The 18,023-nt window shown below is 52.8% G+C and overlaps 2 protein-coding genes and 1 pseudogene across 2 annotated transcripts; all 3 read left to right on the top strand.

Annotated features, from left to right (window-relative positions):
* The first annotated feature begins 9,659 nt into the window (after positions 1–9,659).
* On the top strand, positions 9,660–12,375 carry LOC146768942 (histone H3-like). The gene is made up of 2 exons (XM_085640628.1): positions 9,660–9,665; positions 11,936–12,375. Exons 1-2 carry the CDS (start codon positions 9,660–9,662, stop codon positions 12,344–12,346), a joined length of 417 nt encoding a protein of 138 aa, XP_085496754.1. The 3' UTR covers positions 12,347–12,375.
* A 1,497-nt stretch (positions 12,376–13,872) lies between these two features.
* LOC146768941 (histone H2A type 2-C-like) lies at positions 13,873–14,970 on the top strand (annotated as a pseudogene).
* A 31-nt stretch (positions 14,971–15,001) lies between these two features.
* LOC146768940 (histone H4) lies at positions 15,002–15,599 on the top strand. The gene has a single exon (XM_085640638.1). The coding sequence runs from the start codon at positions 15,043–15,045 to the stop codon at positions 15,352–15,354; it is 312 nt and encodes a 103-aa protein (XP_085496764.1). The 5' UTR covers positions 15,002–15,042; the 3' UTR covers positions 15,355–15,599.
* Positions 15,600–18,023: the final 2,424 nt, after the last annotated feature.

The raw sequence follows: 18,023 nt of genomic DNA, 5'->3' as shown, positions 1-18,023 counted from the left end.
ATACTTGTGACATTTGCAGGGTTAGGCTTCAAGGGGATGAAGTCGCACCTTCTATCCAGGGTTATGGAACTCCGCGCAGGGTGAGATTTCAGGGTTCACCCCTGGATGGAAGTGTGAACATAAAACACTTCACATACTCAGGAAAGAGTATTTAGCTGCTTTACAGTATCAGAATAAGGCCTGCAAGGCCTTGGGACTACTTCCAGCCTCCTGGCACCAGTTTTACTGATACTTGTGACATTTGCAGGGGTTAGGCTTCAAGGGGATGAAGTCGCACCTTCTACCCAGGGTTATGGAGCTCCGCGCAGGGTGAGATTTCAGGGTTTACCCCTGGATGGAAGTGTGAACATAAAACACTTCACATACTCAGGAAAGTGTATTTAGCTCCTTTACAGTATCAGAATGAGGCCTGCAAGGCCTTGGGCCTACTTCCAGACTCCTGGCACCCGTTTTACTGATACTTGTGACATTTGCAGGTGTTAGGCTTCAAGGGGATGAAGTCGCACCTTCTACCCAGGTTTATGGAGCTCCGCGCAGGGTAAGATTTCAGGTTTCACCCCCGGCTGCAGGTGTGAAAACAAAACACTTCACAGACTCAGTAAAGTGTATTTAACTCCTTCACAGCATCAAAACAAGGCCTGCAAGGTCTTGGGTAAGGGTGGGCGTAGTGGGCGTAGTGGGGCTACGTGAAGCAGCACGTAGTGTGCCCAAATCTACGCACACTACGCGCTTCGCGTAGCCCCACTACGTGCCACCCACCTCCCACCCGCCATTCTTTTAAATATTATAAGCAATGAAAAATAAAGTAAAAGTAAGTCGACTTACCCGTAAGCGCGGCGTCTCCGGGGCTCCCTCTTTCAGTTTCTAATTTCTTCTGGCAAATGCGCATGCGCGGACGCCCGCGCATGCGCATTTCTCGCGAGAAATGCGCATGCGCGGGTGTCCGCGCATGCGCATTTGCCAGAAGAAATTAGAAACTGAAAGAGGGAGCCCCGGAGACGCCGCGCTTACGGGTAAGTCGACTTACTTTACTTTATTTTTCATTGCTCATATATTTAAAAGAAGGGCGGGCGGGAGGTGGGTGGCGGGTGGCAAGCAGCTACGCTTCGCCCTCGGCGTGTGCGTAGCGCTGCCCTGCTTCGCCTACTTCGGAAAGTGCGAAGCAGGCAGCGCTACGTACACTACGTGGGCGAAGCGTAGTGCTACGCCCGGGGTTAGTCTTGGGTGTGTTTCCAGCCTCCAGGCACCAATTTACTGATACTTGTGACATTTGCAGGTGTGAGGCATCATGGGGATGAAGTCGCACCTGCTACCCAGGGTTATGGAGCTCCGCGCAGGGTGAGATTTCAGGGTTTACCCCTGGATGGAAGTGTGAACATAAAACACTTCACATACTCAGGAAAGTGTATTTAGCTGCTTTACAGTATCAGAATAAGGCCTGCAAGTCCGTGGGCCTCTTTTCAGCCTCCTGGCACCAGTTGTACTGAAACTTGTGACATTTTGCAGGTGTTAGGCATCAAGGGGATGAAGTCGCACCTTCTACCCAGGGTTATGGAGCTCCGCGCAGGGTAAGATTACAGGTTTCACCCTTGGCTGCAGGGGTGAAAACAAAACACTTCACAGACTCAGGAAAGTGTATTTAACTCCTTCACAGCATCAGAACAAGGCCTGCAAGGTCTTGGGTGTGTTTCCAGCCTCCAGGCACCAATTTACTGATACTTGTGACATTTTAAGGTGTTAAGCTGTGAGGGGATGAAGTCGCACCTTCTACCCAGGGTTATGGAGCTCCGCGCAGGGTAAGGTTTCATGTTTCACCCCTGGCTGCAGGTGTGAAAACAAAACACTTCACAGACTCAGTAAAGTGTATTTAACTCCTTCACAGCATCAGAACAAGGCCTGCAAGGTCTTGGGTGTGTTTCCAGCCTCCAGGCACCAATTTACTGATACTTGTGACATTTTAAGGTGTTAAGCTGTGAGGGGATGAAGTCGCACCTTCTACCCAGGGTTATGGAGCTCCGCGCAGGGTAAGGTTTCATGTTTCACCCCTGGCTGCAGGTGTGAAAACAAAACACTTCACAGACTCAGTAAAGTGTATTTAACTCCTTCACAGCATCAGAACAAGGCCTGCAAGGTCTTGGGTGTGTTTCCAGCCTCCAGGCACCAATTTACTGATACTTGTGACATTTGCAGGTGTTAGGCATCAAGGGGATGAAGTCGCACCTTCTACCCAGGGTTATGGAGCTCCGCGCAGGGTAAGATTACAGGTTTCACCCCTGGCTGCAGGGGTGAAAACAAAACACTTCACAGACTCAGGAAAGTGTATTTAACTCCTTCACAGCATCAGAACAAGGCCTGCAAGGTCTTGGGTGTGTTTCCAGCCTCAAGGCACCAATTTACTGATACTTGTGACATTTTAAGGTGTTAAGCTTCAAGGGGATGAAGTCGCACCTTCTACCCAGGGTTATGGAGCTCCTCGCAGGGTAAGATTTCAGGTTTCACCCCTGGCTGCAGGGGTGAAAACAAAACACTTCACAGACTCAGTAAAGTGTATTTAACTCCTTCACAGCATCAGAACAAGGCCTGCAAGGTCTTGGGTGTGTTTCCAGACTCCAGGCACCAATTTACTGATACTTGTGACATTTGCAGGTGTTAGGCATCAAGGGGATGAAGTCGCACCTTCTACCCAGGGTTATGGAGCTCCGCGCAGGGTAAGATTTCCGGTTTCACCCCTGACTGCAGGGGTGAAAACAAAACACTTCGCATACTCAGTAAAGTGCATTTCACTCCTTTACAGTATCAGAACAAGGCCTGCAAGGCCTTGGGCCTACTTCCAGCCTCCTGGCACCAATTTACTGATACTTGTGACATTTGCAGGGGTTAGGCTTCAAGGGGATGAAGTCGCACCTTCTACCCAGGGTTATGGAGCTCCGCGCAGGGTGAGATTTCAGGGTTTACCCCTGGATGGAAGTGTGAACATAAAACACTTCACATACTCAGGAAAGTGTATGTAGCTGCTTTACAGTATCAGAATAAGGCATGCAAGGCCTTGGGCCTACTTCCAGCCTCCTGGCACCAGTTTTACTGATACTTGTGACATTTGCAGGTGTTAGGCATCAAGGGGATGAAGGCGCACCTTCTACCCAGGGTCATGGAGCTCCGCGCAGGGTGAGATTTCAGGGTTCACCCCTGGCTGCAGGTGGGAAAATAAAACACTTCACATACTCAGGAAAGTGTATTTAGCTCCTTTACAGTATCAGAATGAGGCCTGCAAGGCCTTGGGCCTACTTCCAGACTCCTGGCACCAGTTTTACTGATACTTGTGACATTTGCAGGTGTTAGGCTTCAAGGGGATGAAGTCGCACCTTCTACCCAGGTTTATGGAGCTCCGCGCAGGGTAAGATTTCAGGTTTCACCCCCGGCTGCAGGTGTGAAAACAAAACACTTCACAGACTCAGTAAAGTGTATTTAACTCCTTCACAGCATCAGAACAAGGCCTGCAAGGTCTTGGGTGTGTTTCCAGCCTCCAGGCACCAATTTACTGATACTTGTGACATTTGCAGGTGTGAGGCATCATGGGGATGAAGTCGCACCTTCTACCCAGGGTTATGGAGCTCCGCGCAGGGTAAGATTTCAGGTTTCACCCCTGGCTGCAGGGGTGAAAACAAAACACTTCACAGACTCAGTAAAGTGTATTTAACTCCTTCACAGCATCAGAACAAGGCCTGCAAGGTCTTGGGTGTGTTTCCAGACTCCAGGCACCAATTTACTGATACTTGTGACATTTGCAGGTGTTAGGCATCAAGGGGATGAAGTCGCACCTTCTACCCAGGGTTATGGAGCTCCGCGCAGGGTAAGATTTCCGGTTTCACCCCTGGCTGCAGGGGTGAAAACAAAACACTTCGCATACTCAGTAAAGTGCATTTCACTCCTTTACAGTATCAGAACAAGGCCTGCAAGGCCTTGGGCCTACTTCCAGCCTCCTGGCACCAATTTACTGATACTTGTGACATTTTCAGGGGTTAGGCTTCAAGGGGATGAAGTCGCACCTTCTACCCAGGGTTATGGAGCTCCGCGCAGGGTGAGATTTCAGGGTTTACCCCTGGATGGAAGTGTGAACATAAAACACTTCACATACTCAGGAAAGTGTATGTAGCTGCTTTACAGTATCAGAATAAGGCATGCAAGGCCTTGGGCCTACTTCCAGCCTCCTGGCACCAGTTTTACTGATACTTGTGACATTTGCAGGTGTTAGGCATCAAGGGGATGAAGGCGCACCTTCTACCCAGGGTCATGGAGCTCCGCGCAGGGTGAGATTTCAGGGTTCACCCCTGGCTGCAGGTAGGAAAATAAAACACTTCACATACTCAGGAAAGTGTATTTAGCTCCTTTACAGTATCAGAATGAGGCCTGCAAGGCCTTGGGCCTACTTCCAGACTCCTGGCACCAGTTTTACTGATACTTGTGACATTTGCAGGTGTTAGGCTTCAAGGGGATGAAGTCGCACCTTCTACCCAGGTTTATGGAGCTCCGCGCAGGGTAAGATTTCAGGTTTCACCCCCGGCTGCAGGTGTGAAAACAAAACACTTCACAGACTCAGTAAAGTGTATTTAACTCCTTCACAGCATCAGAACAAGGCCTGCAAGGTCTTGGGTGTGTTTCCAGCCTCCAGGCACCAATTTACTGATACTTGTGACATTTGCAGGTGTGAGGCATCATGGGGATGAAGTCGCACCTTCTACCCAGGGTTATGGAGCTCCGCGCAGGGTAAGATTTCAGGTTTCACCCCTGGCTGCAGGGGTGAAAACAAAACACTTCACAGACTCAGTAAAGTGTATTTAACTCCTTTACAGTATCAGAATAAGGCCTGCAAGGCTGTGTGTGTGTTTCCAGCCTCCAGGCACCAATTTACTGATACTTGTGACATTTTAAGGTGTTAAGCTTCAAGGGGATGAAGTCACACCTTGTACCCAGGGTCATGGAGCTCCGCGCAGGGTAAGATTTCAGGCTTCACCCCAGGCTCGAGGAGTGAAAATAAAACACTTCACATACTCAGGAAAGTGTATTTAACTCCTTTACAGTATCAGAATAAGGCCTGCAAGGCCGTGTGTGTGTTTCCAGCATCCTGGCACTAGTTTTACTGATACTTTGTGACATTTGCAGGTTTTAGGCTTCAAGGGGATGAAGTCGCACCTTCTACCCAGGTTTATGGAGCTCCGCGCAGGGTAAGATTTCAGGGTTCACCCCAGGCTTGAGCTGAGAAAATAAAACACTTCACATTCTCAGGAAAGTGTTTTTATCTCCTTTCCAGTATCAGAATAGGGCCTGCAAGGCCTTGGGCCTACTTCCAGCCTCCTGGCACCAGTTTTTCTGATACTTGTGACATTTGCAGGTGTTAGGCTTCAAGGGGATGAAGTCGCGCCTTCTACCCAGGGTCATGGAGCTCCGCGCAGGGTAAGATTTCAGGTTTCACCCCTGGCTGCAGGGGTGAAAACAAAACACTTCACAGACTCAGTAAAGTGTATTTAACTCCTTCACAGCATCAGAACAAGGCCTGCAAGGCCTTGGGTGTGTTTCCAGCCTCCAGGCACCAATTTACTGATACTTGTGACATTTGCAGGTGTTAGGCATCAAGGGGATGAAGTCGCACCTTCTACCCAGGGTTATGGAGCTCCGCGCAGGGTAAGATTTCAGGTTTCACCCCTGGCTGCAGGGGTGAAAACAAAACACTTCGCATACTCAGTAAAGTGCATTTCACTCCTTTACAGTATCAGAACAAGGCCTGCAAGGCCTTGGGCCTACTTCCAGCCTCCTGGCACCAATTTACTGATACTTGTGACATTTGCAGGGGTTAGGCTTCAAGGGGATGAAGCCGCACCTTCTACCCAGGGTTATGGAGCTCCGCGCAGAGTGAGATTTCAGGGTTTACCCCTGGATGGAAGTGTGAACATAAAACACTTCACATACTCAGGAAAGTGTATGTAGCTGCTTTACAGTATCAGAATAAGGCATGCAAGGCCTTGGGCCTACTTCCAGCCTCCTGGCACCAGTTTTACTGATACTTGTGACATTTGCAGGTGTTAGGCATCAAGGGGATGAAGTCGCACCTTCTACCCAGGGTCATGGAGCTCCGCGCAGGGTGAGATTTCAGGGTTCACCCCTGGCTGCAGGTGGGAAAATAAAACACTTCACATACTCAGGAAAGTGTATTTAGCTCCTTTACAGTATCAGAATGAGGCCTGCAAGGCCTTGGGCCTACTTCCAGACTCCTGGCACCAGTTTTACTGATACTTGTGACATTTGCAGGGGTTAGGCTTCAAGGGGATGAAGTCGCACCTTCTACCCAGGGTTATGGAGCTCCGCGCAGGGTGAGATTTCAGGGTTTACCCCTGGATGGAAGTGTGAAAATAAAACACTTCACATACTCAGGAAAGTGTATTAGGTGCTTTACAGTATCAGAATAAGGCCTGCAAGGCCTTGGGCCTACTTCCAGCCTCCTGGCACCAGTTTACTGATACTTGTGACATTTGCAGGGGTTAGGCTTCAAGGGGATGAAGTCGCACCTTCTACCCAGGGTTATGGAGCTCCGCGCAGGGTGAGATTTCAGGGTTTACCCCTGGATGGAAGTGTGAACATAAAACACTTCACATACTCAGGAAAGTGTATGTAGCTGCTTTACAGTATCAGAATAAGGCATGCAAGGCCTTGGGCCTACTTCCAGCCTCCTGGCACCAGTTTTACTGATACTTGTGACATTTGCAGGTGTTAGGCATCAAGGGGATGAAGTCGCACCTTCTACCCAGGGTCATGGAGCTCCGCGTAGGGTGAGATTTCAGGGTTCACCCCTGGCTGCAGGTGGGAAAATAAAACACTTCACATACTCAGGAAAGTGTATTTAGCTCCTTTACAGTATCAGAATGAGGCCTGCAAGGCCTTGGGCCTACTTCCAGACTCCTGGCACCAGTTTTACTGATACTTGTGACATTTGCAGGTGTTAGGCTTCAAGGGGATGAAGTCGCACCTTCTACCCAGGGTTATGGAGCTCCGCGCATGGTGAGATTTCAGGGTTCACCCCTGGATGGAAGTGTGAGAATAAAACACTTCACAGACTCAGTAAAGTGTATTTAACTCCTTCACAGCATCAAAACAAGGCCTGCAAGGTCTTGGGTGTGTTTCCAGCCTCCAGGCACCAATTTACTGATACTTGTGACATTTGCAGGTGTGAGGCATCATGGGGATGAAGTCGCACCTTCTACCCAGGGTTATGGAGCTCCGCGCAGGGTGAGATTTCAGGGTTCACCCCTGGATGGAAGTGTGAACATAAAACACTTCACATACTCAGGAAAGAGTATTTAGCTGCTTTACAGTATCAGAATAAGGCCTGCAAGGCCTTGGGACTACTTCCAGCCTCCTGGCACCAGTTTTACTGATACTTGTGACATTTGCAGGTGTTAGGCTTCAAGGGGATGAAGTCGCACCTTCTACCCAGGGTCATGGAGCTCCACGCAGGGTAAGATTTCAGGCTTCGCCCCAGGCTGGAGGAGTGAAAATAAAACACATCACATACTCAGGAAAGTGTATTTAACTCCTTTACAGTATCAGAATAAGGCCTGCAAGGCCTTGGGCCTACATCCAGCCTCCTGGCACCAGTTTTACTGATACTTGTGACATTTGTAGTTGTTAGGCTTCAAGGGGATGAAGTCGCGCCTTCTACCCAGGGTCATGGAGCTCCGCGCAGGGTAAGATTTCAGGTTTCACCCCTGGCTGCAGGGGTGAAAACAAAACACTTCACAGACTCAGTAAAGTGTATTTAACTCCTTCACAGCATCAGAACAAGGCCTGCAAGGCCTTGGGTGTGTTTCCAGCCTCCAGGCACCAATTTACTGATACTTGTGACATTTGCAGGTGTTAGGCATCAAGGGGATGAAGTCGCACCTTCTACCCAGGGTTATGGAGCTCCGCGCAGGGTAAGATTTCAGGTTTCACCCCTGGCTGCAGGGGTGAAAACAAAACACTTCGCATACTCAGTAAAGTGCATTTCACTCCTTTACAGTATCAGAACAAGGCCTGCAAGGCCTTGGGCCTACTTCCAGCCTCCTGGCACCAATTTACTGATACTTGTGACATTTGCAGGGGTTAGGCTTCAAGGGGATGAAGCCGCACCTTCTACCCAGGGTTATGGAGCTCCGCGCAGAGTGAGATTTCAGGGTTTACCCCAGGCTGGAGGAGTGAAAATAAAACACTTCACATACTCAGGAAAGTGTATTTATCTCCTTTACAGTATCAGAATAAGGCCTGCAAGTCCTTGGGCCTACTTCGAGCCTCCTGGCACCAGTTTTACTGATACTTGTGACATTTGCAGGTGTTAGGCTTCAAGGGGATGAAGTTGCACCTTCTACCCAGGGTCATGGAGCTCCGCGCAGGGTGAGATTTCAGGGTTCACCCCAGGCTTGAGGTGTGACAATAAAACACTTCACATACTCCGGAAAGTGTAATTAACTCCTTTACCGTATCAGAATAAGGCCTGCAAGGCCTTGGGCCTACTTCCAGCCTCCAGGCACCAGTATTACTGATACTTTGTGACATTTTAAGGTGTTAAGCTTCAAGGGGATGAAGTCACACCTTGTACCCAGTGTCATGGAGCTCCGCGCAGGGTAAGATTTCAGGCTTCACCCCAGGCTGGAGGAGTGAAAATAAAACACTTCACATACTCAGGAAAGTGTATTTAACTCCTTTACAGTATCAGAATAAGGCCTGCAAGGCCTTGGGCCTACTTCCAGCCTCCAGGCACCAGTATTACTGATACTTTGTGACATTTTAAGGTGTTAGGCTTCAAGGGGATGAAGTCGCACCTTGTACCCAGGGTCATGGAGCTCCGCGCAGGGTACGATTTCAGGTTTGGAGGTGTGAACTCCGTTACAGTATCAGAACAAGACCTGCATGGCCTTGGGTGTGTTTCTAGCCTCCAGGCACCAGTTTTACTGATACTTTGTGACCTTTGGAGGAGATAAGCTTCAAGGGGACGTAGTTGCACCTTCTACCCAGGGTTATGGAGCTATGCGCAGGGTGAGATTTCAGGGTTCACCCCTGGCTGGAGGTGTGACTATGTGGATTGTTTTGTTTTCACACCTCCAGCCAGGGGTGAACCCTGAAATCTCACCCTGCGCGGAGCTCCATAACCCTGGGTAGAAGGTGCGACTTCATCCCCTTGAAGCTGTAAACCTCCAAATGTCACAAATATTACTAAAACATGTACCTGGAAGCTAGGGATGGGCCGGAGATCCTGAAGGCTAAGATCTGATACTGTGAATGGTGTTCATGTGCGTTCTGGACTTTGTGAAGTGTTTTGTTTTCTTCCCCTACCTCCATCCAAATTAGCAGCAGGCCTCGATCAGGCTACAGTGCGCAGAATATGATTTCTGGTCTCAGGTCTCCCTCGTGACATACCATTGGATTCAGGAGTGGTCCCCACTCCAGCGATAGGGCTCAGTAGAACAGTGGTAGTCACAGGCCTCACTCTGTACTGTACTATTCAGTTCCGCAGTGGGCCTCCCCGGTCATAGGCTCAGCGTCTGACATACAGTAACTCACTCTGTCTACAGATGTCACCTCAGAGGTACACCTAGCTCCAGCTGTAAAAATCAGCTCAGCAGAGTGCCTCCATGCCGGTACTGGGGTCACCATTTCAGGTGCATTCACACCCTCTGCTCTCACTTGGGGTGTCTTAAAACATGTAGGCCTAACTCGGCCGCCTTCCTTCATTGTGTCACTGTGTATTTATTGTATTGAGTCTGCACCCGCCTCCTCTGGCTCGGCGCTCGGCAGTGAATGCTCTCTGCCTGCATGTGAAGCTGCCAGCACACGGCCGCCTGGTGATGCGTGCGAGGCTGGAGCCAGGGCCGTGCCCCGCTGCTTGTAAGCCCCGAGCCGAGGGTGCCACAGCCGAGGGTGCAGGCGCGCGGGGAGGGCCCCCTGGCCCCCGTGCCAGGGGCTCCCTGGCATTGTTTCCACCCCGCGCTCGGCCGGCGGAGCCCTGTGTTACTTCGGCCCGTTCCAGAACGCGCTCCCCGCGGCCCCCGCAGCCCCACTGTGACGCCACAGGGCCCGCTCCCTGCAGGAGCCCCCTCCCTCCCGCGGGCCGCCGCTCCCGGCCGCAGGAGTCGAGAGAGGACCGGGGAAAAGGGGTCCGGAGCCCGGGATTTCAGGCATGGAGGCGCCCGCCGTCGGGGGAGCGCCGAGTCTCCCCGCGGATCACAAGCCAGGGATGAGGGGTGGATCCGAAACGGGGGCAGGCCCGGGAGAGGGCCGAAGCTGGGCTCCTGGTCATGTATGCGTGGAAGCGCGTGTTTAACTGATTGTGTTTTAAAACGTGGATAATCCGAAGGTAGGAAACACAAAAGTCAGCTGGCAGCAAAGAGCCGAGTGTGCCTCGCACAGCCCTGTCTGCTCGGGACCAATCAGAGGCCGGCTCCTCCCTGTATATATTCACGGGGCTCGGGTTTGGGAGGGACATTTCTGTTCAGTGACAGCGCCCGCGCCGAGACTCGCATTACAATGGCCGAAACCGCTCCAGCCGCCGCGGCGCCTCCCGCTGAGGTCGCCCCCAAGAAAAAGCAGCAGAAGAAGACAGCGGGGGCCTCCAAGGCCAAGAAGCCTTCCGGCCCCAGCGTGGCCGATCTGATCCTGAAGGTGGTGACCGCCTCTGCCGAGAGGAAGGGAGTCTCCCTGTCGGCCATGAAGAAGGGGCTGGTCGCCGAGGGCTACGATGTGGACAAGAACAAGAGCCGGGTCAAGGCCTCCCTCAAGAGCCTGGTCAGCAAAGGCGCCCTGGCCCAGCTGAAGGGCACCGGGGCCTCCGGATCCTTCAAGGTGAACAAGAAGCAGCTGGAGGGCAAGAAGGCGGCCAAGAAGGCGGCCGCCAAGACCAAGAAACCAGCGGCCAAGAAAGCTGCCCCTGCCGCCAAGAAGCCCAAAAAGGCTCCCGCGGGGGTCAAGAAGAGCCCGAAGAAGGTCAAGAAGCCTGCGGCAGCAAAGAGCCCCAAGAAGCCCAAGGCTGCCCCCGCCAAGAAGGCTGCCAAGAGCCCAGCGAAAGCCAAGGCGGCGAAGCCCAAAGTGGCCAAGAAAAGCCCTGCCAAGGTAGTCAAACCCAAGGCAGCCAAGCCCAAAGCAGCCAAGCCCAAGAAGGCAGCGCCCAAGAAGAAGTAAGGGCTTGCACCAAGACACTGCAAACACAACGGCTCTTTTAAGAGCCATCCACCCGGTCCAGAAGAGAGCTTGTTCGTCCCCACCCTTGCACCCCGCGTGCACACTTCTCTATAATAATAAACGGCACAGTAAATCCATAGCGCACCTTTCCGCACGCGAGTGCCGTGTGTGATCTTGGTCATGTAAACGGCTCTTTTGGTGCTGCGTGGATTGAAATCTGTGTACCAAATAAAGAAGGGGGTCTGGGAGTTTATTAGACCTCCGTTTATAATAAATGTGAAATAACGTGTGCCTTGGTGCTTTCACTGTATCCGGGCAGATTCGAAGTGGTGTCTGCATAAAGCAGACGATTGTGAACGTGAAATCGAGCGCAGTTAACGGCGGCGTGTTCCAGGGTGACCAAGGGCAGTACACTTATAAAATCCTGGGCTCCTCGCCCAGTTGACCGGGGGCGAGTGGTTCGTGTGACTATGGATGGACACGGAGACAAAGGCTGACCCAAGCGCGGGCTACGGCTCCAACGTACATCATCCAATCGGAGGGTGTCTTTTTCTCCACAGCTCATTGGAGAGACAGGCTGCAGCCTCCGGTTCATTGGCCAATCATTGCACACCGCGGGCTATTTTCAAACGTGGGGCGGTCGCTTCAGCCAACCAGAGCAGCCCTCCGTCTTCGAGTGCATAAATAGGGCTCTTGCCTGCTTGAACTCCATTCTTCCTCGCTTGTCGCTGAGAGAGACCGCTCCCAGCAGACAGCCCGCAAGTCCACCGGCGGCAAAGCGCCTCGCAAGCAGCTGGCCACCAAGGCTGCCCGCAAGAGCGCGCCTGCCACCGGCGGCGTCAAGAAGCCTCACCGCTACCGACCCGGCACTGTGGCTCTCCGCGAGATCCGCCGCTACCAGAAGTCCACCGAGCTCCTCATCCGCAAGCTGCCCTTCCAGCGCTTGGTGAGGGAGATCGCCCAGGACTTCAAGACCGACCTGCGCTTCCAGAGCTCCGCCGTCATGGCCCTGCAAGAGGCCAGCGAGGCCTACCTGGTGGGGCTCTTCGAGGACACCAACCTGTGCGCCATCCACGCCAAGAGGGTGACCATCATGCCCAAGGACATCCAGCTGGCCCGTCGTATCCGAGGCGAGAGGGCCTAAGGAGACACGCCGACCCGAACAACCACCACAACGGCTCTTTTAAGGGCCACCACCCTGTCACCTACGAGCTTCTCTTATCTGCCATGGCATGTTCTACAGGTTAGGGTGGGTGGGCTGGCTGAGAGTACCACGAGTACTGGGTAACTTATACCGGCACTGGGTGACCAGAGCACTCCGTGTTCACAGTGCACAATCGCATCTTCAATGTGTCCATCGTTTAATAAAGAGCTTTGTTTGGGTGGAGGGTTGTGTTGGGATCCGCTGGTCACAAGCCAGCGCTGTGGGGCATCTGTGCTCCCGGTACATCGGGTTCATGTGTCCGATTTCGGGAGCGCTTGCCCAGGGGCGGATTATTGCCGTTGCCCTTGGTCTTAAAGTACAAACACAACGTGACACCCGCACACACTAAAACTGGTCGCCGAAAACAATAAGCCCGTGGGCTCATTTAACGTCATCGTTACATTACAGTGCTTATGTGACACTTGGTACCAAAGAGAGGGCTCATTCATATAAACAGGTTTATTTAAACAGGCAAAACGGGTTGCCTGCTCCATCGTCCCTCGCTCATTTAACGTCATCGTTACATTACAGTGCTTACGTGAGACTTGGTCCCAAAGAGAGGGCTCATTCATATAAACATGTTTATTAAAAACGGGTTGCCTGCTCCATCGTCCCTCGGTCTGCAGCAAGACCCGTGAGAGCGGGTCTTGTGCGCTCAACATTACCTTTTAAAACACTTATTTCTCCGGTCATAATAGAAGCACATTAGCTCTTAGGGGAGGACGTGGTTGGCCCTTAAAAGAGCCGTTGTGTTAGTTGGGGATGCGCCTCGAAGCCTTACTTGGCGCTGGTGTACTTGGTGACGGCCTTGGTGCCCTCCGACACGGCGTGCTTGGCCAGCTCTCCGGGCAGCAGCAGACGCACTGCGGTCTGGATCTCCCGGGAGGTGATGGTGCGCCGCGAGTTGTAGTGGGCCAGGCGGGAAGCCTCCCCGGCGATGCGCTCGAAGATGTCGTTCACGAAGGAGTTCATGATGCCCATGGCCTTAGAGGAGATGCCGGTGTCCGGGTGCACCTGCTTCATCACTTTGTAAATGTAGATTGCATAGCTTTCCTTCCTGCTCCTCTTGCGCTTCTTCCCGTCCTTCTTGGGCGGCTTGGAGAGCGCTTTCTTGGAGCCCTTCTTGGGAGCCGGCGCGGACTTGGCTGGTTCAGGCATGGTCGACAATCTGCACCGCTTCCTGTGGAGCCGAGAGAAATAAGGCCAGGCGAGCCCGGCACTTGTATTTATAGGCTGGGCGTGTAAAGTAGCTGCTTCTCTGCTCTCCCTTCTCATTGGCAGGCAAAGGCAAGCCCCCCACCTCCTAGTGTACTGCGGTTCTGGGTCTCTGATTGGTGAAACAGAAGCCCTCCTCCCTCCAATGAGAAGTACTATCAGCGCCTAGCTGTCAACCAATCAGACGCACCCGAAGTCTTTATATCGCCGGAGTCGAGCCGAACAGCAGTACTAATCTCTCTGTTGTGTGAGTGAGCCCCTGCATCGATCGCCATGTCTGGACGCGGAAAGCAAGGAGGAAAGGCCCGCGCTAAGGCCAAGACACGCTCTTCCAGAGCCGGGCTCCAGTTCCCCGTGGGCCGTGTGCACAGGTTACTCCGGAAGGGAAGCTACGCCGAGAGGGTGGGCGCCGGTGCCCCCCGTCTATTTGGCTGCAGTCCTGGAGTACCTGACCGCTGAGATCCTGGAGCTGGCCGGCAACGCTGCCCGTGACAACAAGAAGACCCGCATCATCCCCAGACACCTCCAGCTGGCCATCCGCAACGACGAGGAGCTGAATAAGCTGCTGGGCCGAGTCACCATCGCCCAGGGAGGAGTCCTGCCCAACATCCAGGCCGTGCTGCTGCCCAAGAAAACCGAGAGCCACAAGGCAGGGGGCAAAGCAAGCAAGTAAAGGCCCGCAGACCACCGTGGAAACACACCCTAAACACAAAGGCTCTTTTCAGGGCCAACCACAGACTCCATCAAAGAGCGTATCCGTGCCAAGGTGTTACTCTGGCAGGCTTCATAGTCGCGGCAGCGCCCGCACCGTCGCTACATAGGAGGGATGCCCAAGCCCTCGGACGGACACATAAATGCTGCCCCCGTCCCAAAACCGAGCTTGAGGCCGACGAGAATAATCTTTTTGTAAAAATAAATAAATACGTGTTTATAGGGGCAGTTTACAGACTTGCCACGACCGGGCCTGACCTGTGGACAGTGTTACGGGGTTGCGGGCGGCCGCACACAGCGGGGTGGTGCCGGTGAGGCCGTTAATGTGTTGGCTCCATTAAAACATTTCAGAGCCTGCTGTTCATAGTGGGAGCGGGCACCGAGCGCCAGGGTTAGGCGGGCCGCGGTGATGAGTGGGGGCCGGGAAGGGAGGCGTGTGTGTGTGCTTGACTGTGATCCGTGCCCCGGCGGCAGCTGCTGAGCCCACGACAAAGAGGCGGCTGGGAGCGCGCTCTTTTTCAAACGGCAACGGCCGCTCCAGCCCCCCGCTCCCTGCAGAGGGCGGTCCAGGGGCGGGCTCCCCCTCGCCTTCCGTTGAGTCACGTGGGCCGCTTGGAGCGCCCTAGCCGGTCCGCCGCAGCTCCTCCATATAAGCAGCCGTCGCTGGCTGTTTCCTCATTTCTGCTCAGTCACAGTACCGACAGGACAACATGTCTGGACGCGGCAAAGGAGGGAAGGGGCTCGGCAAAGGCGGCGCCAAGAGGCACCGCAAGGTGCTCCGGGACAACATCCAGGGCATCACCAAGCCGGCCATTCGCCGCCTGGCGCGCCGTGGCGGGGTCAAGCGCATCTCCGGCCTCATCTACGAGGAGACCCGCGGGGTGCTGAAGGTTTTCCTGGAGAATGTGATCCGGGACGCCGTCACCTACACCGAGCACGCCAAGAGGAAGACCGTCACCGCCATGGATGTCGTTTACGCCCTGAAGCGCCAGGGCCGCACCCTCTACGGATTCGGCGGTTAAACTCTCGACTTGCCCACGGAAAGAAAGAGAAAAAAAAACACCAACCCAAAGGCTCTTTTAAGAGCCGACCACGATGTCATGGGAGAGCTGTATCTATGCACTAGGGATCCCGCAGGGCAGGCCTGCTTTGTAGGCCCACAGCCGGTCGGGTGAGGGGGGCATTTCTCCGAAACCGCCATGCAAGGCACTGTCCTGGGGCCAGGGCACCTTCCTGGAGCCCCGCGTCCATCCTAGTCCCGCCCACGGGGCCCGCTGTCCTGAAGCCACCTAAGGCGGGTATAGCCCGGCCCAGGGGCCCGCCATTCTGGAGCTCTGTACTTGGGACCTAAGGCGGGTATAGCCCGGCCCGGGGGCCCGCCATCCTGGAGCCCTGGACTGGGGACCCATGGCGAGTTTGGCCCGGCCCAGGGCCGGTCATTTCCCTCGACTATTAAGCCCCCACGTAGTGGGGGCTTACAGAACACGAATGAGGGACAAAGGTTCGAGCTAGCGGCGGCGGCCGCGCGGCCGGCCATCTGGTCGCCGATTTGCGCGACCAGATGGCCCACGGAGCTGCGCGACCAGATGGCCGGGCGGCGGAACGGCCGCGCTACCTCTAACTTTTGTCTCTCGCTCGGGCGCTGTAAGCCCCCACTTCGTGGGGGCTTAATAGTCGGTAAAATAGAGCGTTCCCATGCAGGCCCATGGGGTGTGCGATCCTCATTTTTTTTTGTGACCGATTTCGGGACTCTAAGCACCTGTTTTAGTGCTTTTTTTTTTTTATTATTGTTTTGTTGACATTTTGGTTCAAGGGGACCACGGCACTACTTCTACCCGGGGCAATGGAGCTCCACTTCGGGTAACATTTCAGGTTTTCCCCCTCAGCTGGAGATGGGCCCCCAAAAAAAAAAAAAATCGTAATCCTAATAAAATACATATATTTTTATTTTTTTTCACCCAAAAATGAAATAACGTCCTTCACAGTATCTGGTCCATTTTGTAGCCTCCAGTCACCCCTTTAACAATGTTTAATAAAAAATAAAAATAAAAATACTAAAATTTTAGGTCAAATGGGACGAAGTCACTTTTTCTACACAGGGTGCTCCAATTGGGGTAATATTTCAGGATTTACCCCTCGACTGGAGGTGGGAAAAATACTTCACTCAAAGGGTACATAAAGCCCTTTACATTATCAGATCCAAGACTTCAGTGTCTCGGGCCCATTTCTAGCCTCCAGGCGCTTGTTTTGTTCTTTTTATGACATTTTGAAATTTACAGGTTTATGGGGACACAGTAGCTCGTTCTACCCAGGGCTATGGAGCTCCGCGCAGGGTAAGATTTCAAGTTTCGCCCCGGGCTGGAGATGTGAAAACGCAACACTTCACATACTCAGCAAAGTGTATTTAACCCCTTTACAGTATCAGAACAAGGCCTTGGGCCTACCTCCAGCCTCCAGGCACCAATTTTACTGATACTTGTGACATTTGCAGGTGTTAGGCTTCAAGGGGATGAAGTCGCACCTTCTACCCAGGGTTATGGAGCTCCGCGCAGGGTAAGATTTCAGGATTCACCCCTGGCTGTGGTGCGAAAATAAAACACTTCACATACTCAGTACAGTCTATTTAACCCTTAACAGTATCAGAACAAGGCCTGCAAGGCCTTGGGCCTACTTCCAGCCTCCTGGCACCAGTTTTACTGATACTTGTGACATTTAAAGGTGTTAGGCTTCAAGGGGATGAAGTCGCACCTTCTACCCAGGGTTATGGAGCTCCGCGCAGGGTAAGATTTCAGGTTTCACCCCTGGCTGCAGGGGTGAAAACAAAACACTTCACAGACTCAGTAAAGTGTATTTAACTCCTTCACAGCATCAGAACAAGGCCTGCAAGGCCTTGGGTGTGTTTCCAGCCTCCAGGCACCAATTTACTGATACTTGTGACATTTGCAGGGGTTAGGCTTCAAGGGGATGAAGCCGCACCTTCTACCCAGGGTTATGGAGCTCCGCGCAGGGTGAGATTTCAGGGTTTACCCCCGGATGGAAGTGTGAAAATAAAACACTTCACATACTCAGGAAAGTGTATTTAGCTGCTTTACAGTATCAGAATAAGGCCTGCAAGGTCTTGGGTGTGTTTCCAGCCTCCAGGCACCAATTTACTGATACTTGTGACATTTGCAGGTGTGAGGCATCATGGGGATGAAGTCGCACCTTCTACCCAGGGTTATGGAGCTCCGCGCAGGGTGAGATTTCAGGGTTCACCCCTGGATGGAAGTGTGAACATAAAACACTTCACATACTCAGGAAAGAGTATTTAGCTGCTTTACAGTATCAGAATAAGGCCTGCAAGGCCTTGGGACTACTTCCAGCCTCCTGGCACCAGTTTTACTGATACTTGTGACATTTGCAGGTGTTAGGCTTCAAGGGGATGAAGTCGCACCTTCTACCCAGGGTCATGGAGCTCCACGCAGGGTAAGATTTCAGGCTTCGCCCCAGGCTGGAGGAGTGAAAATAAAACACATCACATACTCAGGAAAGTGTATTTAACTCCTTTACAGTATCAGAATAAGGCCTGCAAGGCCTTGGGCCTACATCCAGCCTCCTGGCACCAGTTTTACTGATACTTGTGACATTCGTAGTTGTTAGGCTTCAAGGGGATGAAGTCGCGCCTTCTAACCAGGGTCATGGAGCTCCGCGC

The sequence above is a fragment of the Triturus cristatus genome, unplaced genomic scaffold (genome assembly GCF_964204655.1).
Source record: "Triturus cristatus unplaced genomic scaffold, aTriCri1.1 SCAFFOLD_292, whole genome shotgun sequence".
Taxonomy (NCBI): Eukaryota; Metazoa; Chordata; class Amphibia; order Caudata; family Salamandridae; genus Triturus; species Triturus cristatus.
This window is presented reverse-complemented; position numbering and strand designations above follow the sequence as displayed.

Coding starts and splice junctions, on each gene's coding strand:
- LOC146768940 (XM_085640638.1), top strand. CDS start 15,043: ATGTCTGGACGCGGCAAAGGAGGGAAGGGGCTCGGCAAAGGCGGCGCC.